Raw genomic sequence first — 13,269 nt, 5'->3', positions numbered from 1 at the left:
AGCTGTTGCCACCCTACAGATCCAGACATCCCCTCATAAAGCAGGGATGTATGTGTGACAAAATCTAGCAGCCAATCTTTGGTGGCACTAAATGACTGTGGGACAAAGAAAATGCTCACCCTTGGGGTTACCTTAGACTTTAAGTTAAAAGCACATTTAGCCCACTACAGGTTGTACGAAACCCTTTCCTTTCTCTGGTGGGTCAGGGTAGAGAAATCTGCTTTTTGGTATCTGTGTATCAGTCCTGTTTTGCATTTTAGATGCTACATAGTTTTGATACAACTTTCCTCCAGACGACTTAATGTTTATCCCTGCAGGGCTTAAATCTGCTTGCAAAGCTTGTCTGCACACTATAACTGTCAGTTATTCCAGTGGCTACTTTTTAAATAATTGCATGTTTTAGGCATAAATTTTAATAGACCTTCAATCACACCACCCTGTGACCCCATCAGTTCACTGGCTGTATCTTTCTGAGTGCATAAATCCCATGGCTCATCAAAACTGAGGACATGACTCCCAGTAGCTCTGGTGGGCACTTCCTAAATCTGAATGGGCGGTGGGGTAAAAAAAACTGTTGATGAACACTGCAATTTATGCCTGGCATTCTTTTTGTTACTCTGATAGTTAACAAATGGCGTCGCCAACTTTTCTAGCTGGAGGAAAAAAAAATCCATTTGGGAGATCAGCAGTACAGATGGAATAGCAAATAGCAGGAGGGAATGGGTAAATTGGACAGTGTATGAGCTGGTCCTGAAGGTTCATTCACCACGTACCTGATGAACCATGTGAAATGGGTTTGTGACTCTTCTAAGTCCTTCATAAGGAGTGCTATTTTAGCTCAGCTGTTCTGCCCTTTAGTTACCCCAGGGAGATTGCCCCAGGCTTTAGGAATGCTGCTGCAGGGGTCTGGGTGAGGGGCTGCACAGCACACGTGTGACCTGGAGCTCGGGGCAGGGCTGCACTCTGCTGATCGTCACATTAAACTGCTTTTCCAATTCCTGTTTTATTATCAGCTTCCCCTGCCCGAAGCAGCAATGGTGGACAGAGACATCCACCCAGCAGGGCCTGGATCATGATTACCAGGATGGCAGTGTTACAGCTGTCATACCGGTTTCTGTCTGACTAGCTCAGAACAAGAAATAAGCAGGTGCTCTTTGATTACTCGAAAATAATAAAACAAACATTTGGTTTGCTAAACAAGTGGCTTTGGATGCTTACAGTCCATCTGCGTTCAGCTGCCTAACACCCCTAAACGGAATGGGAACTGAAGGATTGTGTTTATGTGTCAGGGCCTTGAAAAGAGTCTTAATAAAGAAAAAACTCTGTCAAGATTTTGTCATTCTAAATTAATGCAAATAAATGAATCTTCAGGTCTAAAGACCTGGTAGTATCACCACAGTAGGGCAACGGCATTCTGGTGAAAGTGCTACGAGCTCTGAGCACTCAGAAATGATTTTAAAATATTTGTTGGATTAATTTGTTCTTTGACCCTTCATTTTGATGCAGTGAACAGAAATGTTTTTTTTCCTTTTTTCCTTTTTACTGTCTTGTATAGTTTCCCTTGTCTAACAGGATGTACTTGTGAGGTTACCCTTTAGTCAGAATAGCTGGTGGCCACAATGCTTGATTCAGAGAAAGTGTTACAGTATTTCCTCTCCAAAGTGTACTTTATTCTGACTTATCAGTTAAAGAGGTACCCTTAAAGCCAAGCTGTGATGCAAAAATGTCTAAGATTTTTTTTTTTTAGCAGAAATCAATCAATTTAATAAACAGGAAGTCTCCCAGACTGTTATTGAACCGAAACGTGTTTGAGGTATCTTTGATGTCTTCTGCCCATGACTTACACAAAGAATAACCAGCCTTCATATGTGTCTAATGGAAAACCTGCAAATTTATCTTAAAATTAAACTCAACAAATATTAAATGAAGTACCATCCTTCATCCATCAGATCACAAGCCTAAGTACTACTGTGACACAAGTATTGGTACAGTAGACTGAGAAGCAAAGCCAGCAGGAAAGTACTGAGAAACACTTCTCTTGGTTGAGGACTTACCTAGCAGATGCTTGGACCATGATATCTGTCAGACCCTTACCTGTTTTCCATGAATTTGTCTAAACTCTTTAGTATTCCTTCATGCTTTTCCCTTTCACAGCATTCCATGTTAAGAAGTTCCAGAATCTAAATAGATGTGATGAAAAGAAGTATTTTCTATTGTTAACAAAAAACCTACTGCCTGGTAATTTTATTCTTCCCCTTTGAACAGTGAGTAACAGAATAATCATAACTTTTGTGATTTTAAAGATACCTATTTATCTGTCCATTACTTTTTGGACTACAGTGTCCCTGTCAGTACTCAAAACTCATCTTTCGTCTTAAAATTCTCTTGCAAACAATCACTATAAATGGGTGTGTATATAGGTGTGTATATATATATATATATTTCTAGGCCATTATCATAAATGACCATATAGCTACTGGAAAATCATGAGCTGACTTTAAAAAAAAAAAAAAAAAGGTGATAAAAGTAACAGAGGAGATATCCATAACAAAGGAGATTGATATACAAAAGACAGTTTCTAATATAGATTTCTATTCTTTGTGGTAATACATTATTTTCTTTTTAAAGAAGAAAATTTCAGTACTAAAGAAAGAACTGCCATTTAAAAACATGTTCTGAGGTGGTTTATATGCATAGGATTTCAGTGAAGTTCAATTTTGAAGGAAATTAGATACATCACCAACAAATCTCTCCCCAAACAGATGCTGTTTAAAATTGTTCAAGGACCCATGTTTAATTAGGTTCAATTAATAATAATTGCTCTTAAATATGCACCTATTTTCAGAAATAAGGATTTTGTGCTAAAAGAGTAGCTGCATTCTCTTTGGAAACAGCTCTTGCTGAGACAGCTCTGAATCCAGGCTCTAGGTGAAAATTCAGAATCAATTGTCCAATTATGAGTAGCAATGGTTGTCTCACTGAACACAGAAAGTTATCAAAAGGGCCCAAATCCATCCACTTTAGCAGTGGTAAATGTGGGCAAGAAGTGAAACCTGAGAAAGGTGTGAGTGGAATATTTCATCTCTAGCCCAGGTTGGCATAGGGAATGGAGAGAGAATTTATTTGTTAGATAATTACCTTTGAAAATACTTAGCTTCACTGGAGGTGATAACTGATGACAAACAGTTTTAAAGATGTAATTGTAAAATTACTTTGACATTTTATGTTTCTTTGAACAAATAGGAGCCATGGTGGAGATGCTGGATGAATGCAAAGGGATACAGAGCTAAAGACAGAGGAGGAGTTATCTGGCCAGGGGACAGATAATTCATTGTAATATGCATTTATGGAGAAGTTAAAGAGGGTTAAAGAGTAAAGGAAGGAGATGTAGAATTTTTTTATCGGGGTGTTAGTGCCTTTAGGTTTGTGTGGCTGAAACCCCACCATTGCATTCCTACTTTTGCTTTAGTTGATAATACGTGAATGGAAATTAATACACATTTTTCCAGATTTCCATGTAAAAGCACTTCCCTTCTCTTACCACTGCTTTGTTACAGTTGGTTGCTTGAAAATTTGGGGTACTTATTTATATTTTAAATTTATTCTTGATTTATCTTATTTATTCTTTATTTATATTCTGATATGTTAGTGGGGTATTTTTATTCTGTTTACTTAGTCACCAAGTCTTTTCCTGAAGCATTTGCTCACTGTGCTTGTGGGTTGCACTAGGTTTGAGCATCTTGGGAGCAGTGCACAGAGGATTATGATTTGAGTTTTCTTTGGATTAAGGTTTAGGTAGCCACAATGGTTTTGGTAATATCTTGGTCATGACAAAATTTGAAGTTGGTGAAGGTATTTTTGAAAACTCTGCTTTGTAGTGTTTTGGGTATTTTCCTCATTAGGCTATGGATAATGGAATTAGATGGGTACCATATCTTTAAAGAAAACATGAGTTGGAATGCTAATTGTGGAAAGCTTCTGGTTATGTAAGGAGATGTGGTGTATGTCAAAAGTAGGCTGAGGATTTTCAGAAAAGGAAGATGACAGAAGAGCTGAATATATAATTACATACAGGAAAAAAAAGTCTTGGCCACATCTTTGAGGGTTAAACTGGGGGAGTTTGAGGTAATAGAATTAGCAAAAATGACAGCAAACCCACCTTTTTAGTGGTTCTTTTACTGAAATAGTGTGATGGCAGTTTTCTACTAAAAAAGCTACTTTAGTAAAGGAAATTCAGCTCTGGAGGCTGGAAGGAAACTTTTAAATCTCTCTTTTTTTTTTTTTTTTTTCTGAAAAAGACAGAACATAATGAATTTTAACTTTCTGGTTTATATTTACCCTGTACTAGAATGCTTTTGGATTAATGTTTATTATTTACTTTCTAGAAACACAGGGGGAAACAGAGTGAAGTGTAATAAAAAAGGTCATTTGGCTGACAGTGATAAATGGGCATTTAACTGGTTAGTCAGTCCCCCACTGAACTTGAACAAGTAGGTCTGTATGAAAGACTTGAAAAGGATTTCTAAGTGGGGCTGAGAAGATGCTTGTTGCTTGCATGTATGAAGTGCTGGGCTTAGTAATGAAACGCGGCTAAAAAAGAATAAAGCCATTATTTCTCCACAGTTGTGGAAAAATAGATGGAACAGCAGATAAAAAAAGCAACATTATGAATTAATATGGCTGGAGAGGTGATTATGTTATTTACACAAGACAAGTTTTTTAGGTCACCATGGAATTTGAATGAGGAGAAGGCATGGGTTAATAACGCAAGGATAATGAAGAGAAAGCCTAGAGCACCACCGCAGAAATAGTAATGGTGGGTTGGATTTTTATCAGATTTTGAATTATTAAAAAACCATTTCTACAATGCTGGAGTTACATGGATAAAAACTATGCCCAGTGGACTGTTGCTGCAATGATCAGTGGTAGGAGGCATTGGAAGATGAAGAAATGGGTGAGCATGGCATTGTTCACTAAGTCCCCACCTCTGATTCTTTGCACTGAGACTGTGCCACTCTAGGGGATGGTGAACAGGAAGCCAGAGACAGCTGCGGCTTTGCAAAACAACCATTCCATGTCATTTATGGAGGTGGGAAATGTGAGCAATGATAGACAGGCTCTTCCTATCTCACAGCCTTCCTTATAATTTTAGGACCATAATAAAGCTTTTGGCTAATATAGGGAAAAACAAAAATGAAGAAGGAAGTACTGTTTGCATGGAGGTTATGGATTGGTAATTTATGTTTGACACCTTGGCAAATGTGGGCTAGAGAGGAGAGCTAATGAGCTATGCTGGTAGCAGCGTGGCATACAGCAAGGACTGCCTCTGTAAGGATTGAGAGATAAGACAGGTACCAAAGAAGAGGAAAAAATTTCTCCAGTCAGAGACAGGAGTAGGTTCAAGATCCACAGATGACTCCTTTATTTTCACACAGACATGTATTTTCCAGATGCTGCTGGGCACTAAGCTTTCTGTGGTTTGCTCTGTATTCCTACAGTGTTGCCTTTTTAGAAGACAGGTCTTTGTTGTAATCCTAGTATAAACTAATATGATTAATATTTGGAGCTGCTAATACAAAGCAGCTGCTTAGGCCTCACTCTGGTGAGAGTGCCTGACTTGGCAGCAGTGTTACTGGGTGCTGGTTAATTGAAAGCCATTAGGGTGTTTTTAATGCAATTTTTTATTTATTTGAGATGTGACAGTGGTTTCAGTTCCTTATGTTTTATAGAGGGTGCATCTTCTCCTGAAGTGCGAGGGGACTGGCCTCTCTTGATGCATGCAATCTGTTGTCCTGTATAATTGTCAGGAAGGTGTTGAAGGGAAGATGCAGAAGATGTGATGCAGCTCATCCTTGGATTACTGTATTGTTTGTTTCTCCCATGTCCTGCTTTCTCCTCTCAGCCCACTCTGGATGCTTGGGGGGCTCAAGAGACCCCCACCTCTCATTACAGTCTCTCTACAGAGCAGCTGCTCATCTGCCGACCATCATTAACTGCTACACAGTCTGCTCCTTTTCATGCCCAGAGAGTTATTTTGGCTCACACTCAGGACCTACAGGTATATTCAAAAGAATGAAAGCTTTCACTATGAATTAGGCACTCAGATATTCTTGAAAATCTTGGATGGCAATCTGTGCAACTGTCGAAGTAATATAGCACTGATATTGGCTTGGTGTTGCCAGAATTTCTTTCCCCTAGCTCTTGACAACCTATTTCCTAAATACATGGCTTCTATTAGCTTTATATACCTACCTATTGGATTGCATTTATGACTCTGTAAATCATAACTATTGTACTAGAATTGAAGATAATAAATAGAAAAATGAAATGGGAAAAAGAGCTAGTCCTTCCTTTTATCTAGGATATTGCTTTTCTAAGCGATAAGAAAATACTGGCAGAGTATATAGATTTCTGGATTTAAACTTTTATATTAAAGAATTGAACTTATTCAGAAGGTAGCTTTGTACATTAGCTTTTATAACAGATATAAATCTCTTCAATTCTACCTCACATGATCTAAGCATTGGCAAATATGAGGGTACAAAGACACTTTGAAGAAGAAACCTATTAAAAAATAAGTTTAGTTTCAGTAAATGCAGTGTTGGGATGTAACTCAAAAAAAGAGATTTTTTGAGCATGTAAATCACTTTTCTTTTCCCCCCACAGTCTTAAATCCGTCCTTGTTTTACATGGTAATTTTCTGTTAGATTTATTGATTACAAAAATATGCCAATTTTTCCACCTTTCTGCCTAGCTCTTAGCTCACACAGGTTGTTTGTATCATGATCAGGCTGGAGTTTCAGCAGGGATTCACTCCCTGCTGAATGTTAGGTGCTGTCAGTCCAGAGGTTTTACTGCTATTCAACAAACCAGAAAGTGGCAGAATTATTTGAATGAATTATTTGTTATATACATGTGTAATCTGCTGTTCATGACCCCAAACAGAAATATTGAAATCCAGGTAAATATTATAACATTATGATTGAATTATATTGAAATATAGATACATAGGTCCCCTTATATTTCACTCGTGGCATGTGTTCATTAATTTCTAAACTCTGAAAGCCACAGTGGGTGCTGTTACTCCTCACATTCACAGACAGGCAGGAAAATATGAAGCAATTTGCTTCAAGGCAGGAACAGTCCAGTCCCGGTGCTGCTGCCATGCAATCCTCTGTCCCATGTCATCAGACTTCACATTCTCACCATTAAAGAGTGAAAAAAATGACAACTGGTTTCTTCAGTGGAGTCTGGTGCCCACTCAGGCACCTTCCTGGATATTTACAGATTTTCAGTGGCATAGGGACACACTGGAAGATAAGTCAAATCTTCCATTGGAAGCAGTACCAGGTTCATGTGGATGTCTTTCAAAGCTCTCTTCATGGCGTTTGTTTCATTTAGCACAGAAATATTTGCCTTACTGCTTTCAGAACACCTGGCAGAGCGTGTGTGTCTTCGTGTGCTGTGTTTCAGTGCATCATTTGATGAAATGAGATGCCTGTAAGAGCAATCTCCACGACTACTGGAGATTCCCTTCTCTCATGCATTTATTGCCAGCCCAGAGCAGTGGTCGGCTGCCTGTGCAGCAGGGGAAGTGCAGCCCCCTGAGATCGAAGGTTTTCACACCTTTCATCTCCGAGGCCATCTCACAGCTACCTTGAAAAGGAGATCAGGGAACTTCTGGCTGAATGAAGAAAAGACAAACCCTTCTGCGGGCATCCGATGAGTCTGAATGCATCTAGAAAGGAAATTTGGTTTATACCCTTGAAAGGGGGGCTTGAAGAGCAGCGCATCCTGTAATGCTGAGACCACGTAAGCAACAAATTAATGAGGAGGCATAAAATGTCCTTGTTCATTGCTGTTCATCTTTAGGAAACAGCATGAAGCTGAGTCAGGGGAAGCTTAGGTTGGATATGTCCTTTTCCTCTTCCCCCCTCTCTGTTCCTGCCATCAGCTTATATAGAGCAATACAAAAAAATTAATCTAACATTGTATTTATTAAAAGCATTACATGTTGGTTGGGGATAAATCAAAGCATTGCTGAATGAAAGGGTTACTTTAAACCATCCTGTCCCAGAATCAGAATCATTGGTGGAAAAATATATTTTTTATAAATGGAATTGAACAACTTATGTGTATCTGGAAAAAAAAAATACATTCAAAGCTCAAAAACATCAAGAAAATTGATGGTGAAGTGTTTTGGGGAAAAGAAAATGTGAAAGATTCATGGTTTTCTGCAGAGAGACTTTCAAAAGAAACTCCTAAAAATGTTCAGGTATGTAAATACAGGACTTGAAAAAAGATCTGGAGACAAAAGTCTTGTGAAACGCTTTCAGGAAGTTGGCAATTATAACTGGTTGGATAACTGCTCTTTCAGGTTGCTGTTAATTTTAAGACCAAAAACTGTTTTGTTGGAAAAGGCAAAGATCTGTTGTGACTTGCTTATAAAATAAAATCTTAACACATGTGGAATGTTTTACATGAACTATTGAAATACTTTGGATTTAAAACATAAAATACAACAAGAAATTATTTCTAATTTTAAATTTTAATGATATTTTTTTTTCTGAAAAGAAGCGAACAGGGGTGATAATGGCATAGGACTGCAGAGTAAGTTGAATCTGCGTTTGCATCAAAACTTTCATAATCTGAAAGTTTAGGCCATTTCTACTTTTAGCAGGGATTGGTGGTAGCACAGGAAGTGAATGAAAAATAAAACACATATTACATCCTCCATGAATTTCTTCCACATAAGAAAATAAATATATTTCAGAGCTATGAGACTTTGTGGAAGCTGTGGATTTGGGACTGAACAACTCCCAGTCAGAGCAATCCATTAAGAACTGCTGAAAGCAGACCACCTACACACTGTTTCTGACAAAGAGGGGAAAAGAGAGTTTTTTAGTGCTGTAACAGTTAAAAAAAAAAGAATTAGAGGCAAAAGATCTGTATGACTGCAATAATTGCAGAGATATTTTTTAAAACTGTTTTTCCTGAATTATAGGTGATAAAATGTATAAAGCTCTGCAGATACTTCTCATGGCCTTGGTGGGTACCACGGTGTTGCTGCCAACCAGTCAGGTAAAGGTTTCTGGAGTGGAGCACAGACCAGTGGAAGCTATCAATGAAACAACTGTTTCACCTCAGAAGCCTCTCCACAAGATAGCAGATTCACTCAAGTTATGCCTGTGTCCAAAATACTCCTTATAAAACCAAAAAGAAACAAAAAAACTTCTTGAGAGATATTACTGTTCCCCTCAACAAGTGCAAGATGTAATATAAGCTTCTCAGCTACAGAAGGAGAACGTGAGGGATGATTTAGAAAGAAGCCAAAATTCTTCCAGTTAAAATATGCTGGCAGCTTTAGCAACGACTGGCAGACCTGATGAAACAGAGATACATTGGATTTTAAGCCTGACAAGGATAAGCACAACTTGTAAACACCATCTGCAAGATGTCTAAACCATTGGTATTGCAGAATATGGCCCTGGGTCCGTACAGAAATACAATCTCTTGTTTCGTTCTCATAAAAGTAGTCACTCTAAATTGTTTCTGAATGCAATAAATGCAGTACAAATAAACACAGCACCTGGCACTTCCCTTCATAAATGGGGAAAAAAAATTAGCATACAGCATGATTGTGGTATTTTCATGACAATGTTTCAGGCAAACAAAGCAGTGTGACTTGCAACTTGCTCAAAAAATAAACGGCAGGTTTGCAAAGACATGGTTACTCTTCGCTAATAATACAAATGATAGACAAATTCTTTTCTGTGAGATTATGGTTAGATCGACCTAAATTATGGCTGTTAAAATATGAGTTTGATTTAATGTTATATTCATAGTCACTGTGTAAAGGGAATTTGGTTTAGGTTGTGTGTGGGAGAAAATGTGGTCTCAGCATGTCAGAAGTGTCTGCCAGGCCAAGCTAGAAATTTGGTTTAGCTAAGTGTTTGTATGCTAACTAATGTTCTTCCACCAAACTTCTTGACCTCCAACTCCCAAATTTATGCCATATGCTTGCTTGTGGTTTTGAGGTCTGTCACTATACTGATGACCTGGCAGGGTAATTAACAGCAGAAGTTCAGTACTGTGGTTCATTATTTCAGTCCTGGTAATGTGCCCTGGTTCACGTCACCTTATTCTGTCAAAGTAAACAGATCTTGGGCAATAGCTGTCTGCACTGTGTGGTGTAATGGATCATCCTCAGGGGGTGTTTTTCAACAGTTGGTCAATGATGTTATATCTTTAAGTATGCCTATAAGTTTAGAAGAAGATTCCACCAGTCTTGTGACATGTCAAGGACATGTGAGGTTGACACGGCTGGGATAAGAAACGCTCCGAGGCTCGGTCACAATTAATCCTCTTTGTGCATTAGACGGTTTTGTGTTTCCTTTGGGATACTCTTAGCTGTGTTTTGAGGTGTAGGCTTTCTGCTCAGTGTAGCTATTTGTACACAAATGCATCCCCATATGTTTTTCAGCCATAATGTTGGTATGTGCTGTTGATAGATCTTGGCAGCTGAGTATACAGGTCATAGAATATGTATGTGTCAGACCTATCTGAAGAAATAGCGCATCTGCAGGTGGGCTTCGAATAAGAAAATTCAACTTACTGGTTAGAATTTTGCAAAATTGATGTATCTGCAACATGTAGCTACATATTTGTAATGTACATGAGCATAATGTGTATATATATGTATATATATGGGTACATATGAGGACATTAAAAGAAGTATTTTCAAAAATCAGACCTTTGAGGCACTTGCAGGGCAGGATTATTTTCAGTACTATATCTCTGTTTTGAGCGGGTTGCCTTAAGCACCCTATTTTTTCAGTGGAGATTCAGTCAATGTGTATGGGGTCCACCTCATCCCAAAAAAGTTACCTCAAAAAGGCTGGATCGGTTTGGCACTAAAAATCTCTGTTTCTCCTAATTAACTAAAAAGGGAGCCTCCGGAGATGAGCTCAGTTGTGTCTAAAATTAGACCAGAGGAATCCCAACCATATTGCTGACTTTGCTGCAGATTGCTGACTGAAATCTTCCATACACAGTACAGATTTTAGGCCTAATTTTCTGCCATTCTGCCTCTTGAGTAGTTACTTGCTCCTGTGTAAAATGAGGTTAACTTACCACTAATTTTAAGCAGAGGTTTTAACTTCTTGCGTTCCTTTTTTCTTTAGTAAAAAAGAAAAATCTTGTTTGCTGCATTCAGGTCCTGCGCAAGGTGAAAGGCACTACAGGGTTGGGCCCTCTGGCTCTCATTTGGGACCTCAGCTGTGAAGTGAGTATTTAACATGCAATTAGCATTGATTCCTGACCAGTCTCTTCCTCTGCCAGTCCCGAGCCAACGGTGCTACATCGGCAATGGCACAGACTACAGAGGCACAGCCAAGACAACCCTTTCTGGAGACAGCTGCTTGCCTTGGAATTCAGACCTGCTTTACCAAGAGCTTCATGTTGACAGCATTGGGAAAGCAGTGCAGCTTGGCCTGGGGCCGTTCCCTTACTGCAGGTGAGGAAAGTTCTTGCTTGTCCTGTGTTTGTACATCCAGAGATGGATGTGCAGGAAAGTTCTTGCTTGTCCTGTGTCTGTATATCCGGAGATGGATGTGCTGTGGAAATAAGAAGGGTCAGGCGTCTCAAAGCAGGTGTTACCCGGTAGGGTCGCATTTCCTACACCCAGAAAGTGTTTTCCATATAGGGAAAAGTTTAAGACTCACCCCTTAAGGTAAAGAACCCAGAAACTTCAATACCATCCTAGCAGTAATTGGCTCAGGGCCAAGAGACAAGCACCTATTGGACCTTGTCACCATTCTTCAAACCCTATATTTCCCTTGGCTGCAAGCCAAATTGTCCCTCCTAGAACATTCAGTATTTAGGAAGGAGCACTAAGGAAGTAAGAGGGCTTTTTGGAGTGTTCTAGCAAGGTGTCAGAGGTTTCTCAGACACCTGTGTGCGGCTCATCATTTGTTTTATGTAACTTTTGTTATTTTGTTATTTTTACTTACTAAACCTGTTGCTTTACAAAACACCTCTGAAGAGCAGTCTCGCTGAAATTAATTTTAGCCACTTCTCTGCAAAGGCTGGACCCTCAGAGGTTGATACATTAGCAGGTAGTTTATAAGACTCTGACCACGTGTTAACTCGTATCATTACCTCTGTCTCAGAAAAGCTAGACTGACCTTAGTAATCAGTCAGCCTGACAAAAGGGATTGTACAGAAGACAGGTTCTGGCAGATGGGCTCAATCAATAGCTGGGTCTGCTGAGAGAAGCTCAGACACAAAATAATGTTGGAAATTCCAGGTCCTTTTTTTCCCCTGGGTAATGTTTTTTTTTTTTTTTTCAAATGAGTCCATAATGCAAAGCTTTTGACATTGTTCATTATTGCTTATCCAAAAGGAGAAATCAATGCAGTAGCTAAATTGAAATGGCTAATTTTATTTGTTGTTCTTTGCTTGTGAAAGGCACACCATAAAGAAATATTTTCAAAAGAAAAAAGTTATTAAAAATGAAAAATCAAAGCATTATATTTAAATAACGTTGAAATGGGATGTCAAATTTATTTTTTGGATTTCTTAGAAAGAAAAACTATTGCCAAACAAGATTTCACAGTGTTTCAATTTTGATTCCACCACATAGTGATAAACTACATTTCTGCTGAAGTTTTCTGTTAAGCTATAATGAAAATAGCTTGTGCTGTGTAGGTTTGTGCTTTCTCCTCAGTCACCTTATGTTCCCCCTGTTTCTGAGGTCTCCATGAGCTCAGTGGATATCCACAAAAAAAGGAAATGTTTCTATTTAGAGAGAACATTTCTTATCCTGGAGACGAGCAAATGCCAAACCCACCAACCTGTAGATGGTTCTGCATAAATTACTGGTGGATGCATAAGATTTTGTTTATTTGCTTGATTGCTTATTTTTTTTGTGTGTGTTTTGTTGTTTTTTTTTTTTTTTTTAATGGAACTTAGACCAGTAGCTCAGGAAACTCATAATGTACTGCACTTCCTAATTTGTTTGGTGATAAAAAGCATGCACACATGGTGAAAGTAGCTCTTCTCTATATAACACAAACAATAAACGATTCCTACCCCCTCCTTTAAACCCTCCCACTCTGATTTCCAGGGCTTGGTCCTCATGTGAACACTTCAGTATTTGATTTATGGTGTCCGTGGCAATTTATCTAGCACGTATTTTGTGCTTTGATAAAAGTTGAGCCCTTTGATTTACATTATTTATGCCCAATATTCACTTTCAGATTTGAAATG

The 13,269-nt window shown here is 38.6% G+C and overlaps 1 protein-coding gene across 1 annotated transcript in view; it reads left to right on the top strand.

The window, feature by feature from the left end:
- Positions 1-13,269, top strand: part of HGFAC (HGF activator) — a 41,321-nt gene that overhangs the window by 16,047 nt on the left and 12,005 nt on the right. Inside the window, exon 8 of the mRNA XM_066185245.1 lies at positions 11,341-11,515. Coding sequence (XP_066041342.1) covers positions 11,341-11,515 — 175 coding nt within the window. The remainder of the gene's footprint in view (positions 1-11,340; positions 11,516-13,269) is intronic.

The sequence above is a fragment of the Chamaea fasciata genome, unplaced genomic scaffold (genome assembly GCF_029207755.1).
Source record: "Chamaea fasciata isolate MVZ Bird 193981 ecotype frontalis unplaced genomic scaffold, bChaFas1.0.hap1 SCAF_6, whole genome shotgun sequence".
NCBI classification, from domain to species: domain Eukaryota; kingdom Metazoa; phylum Chordata; class Aves; order Passeriformes; family Sylviidae; genus Chamaea; species Chamaea fasciata.
The sequence above is the reverse complement of the archived record's forward strand: the minus strand, read 5'-3'. Positions and strand labels throughout refer to the sequence as shown.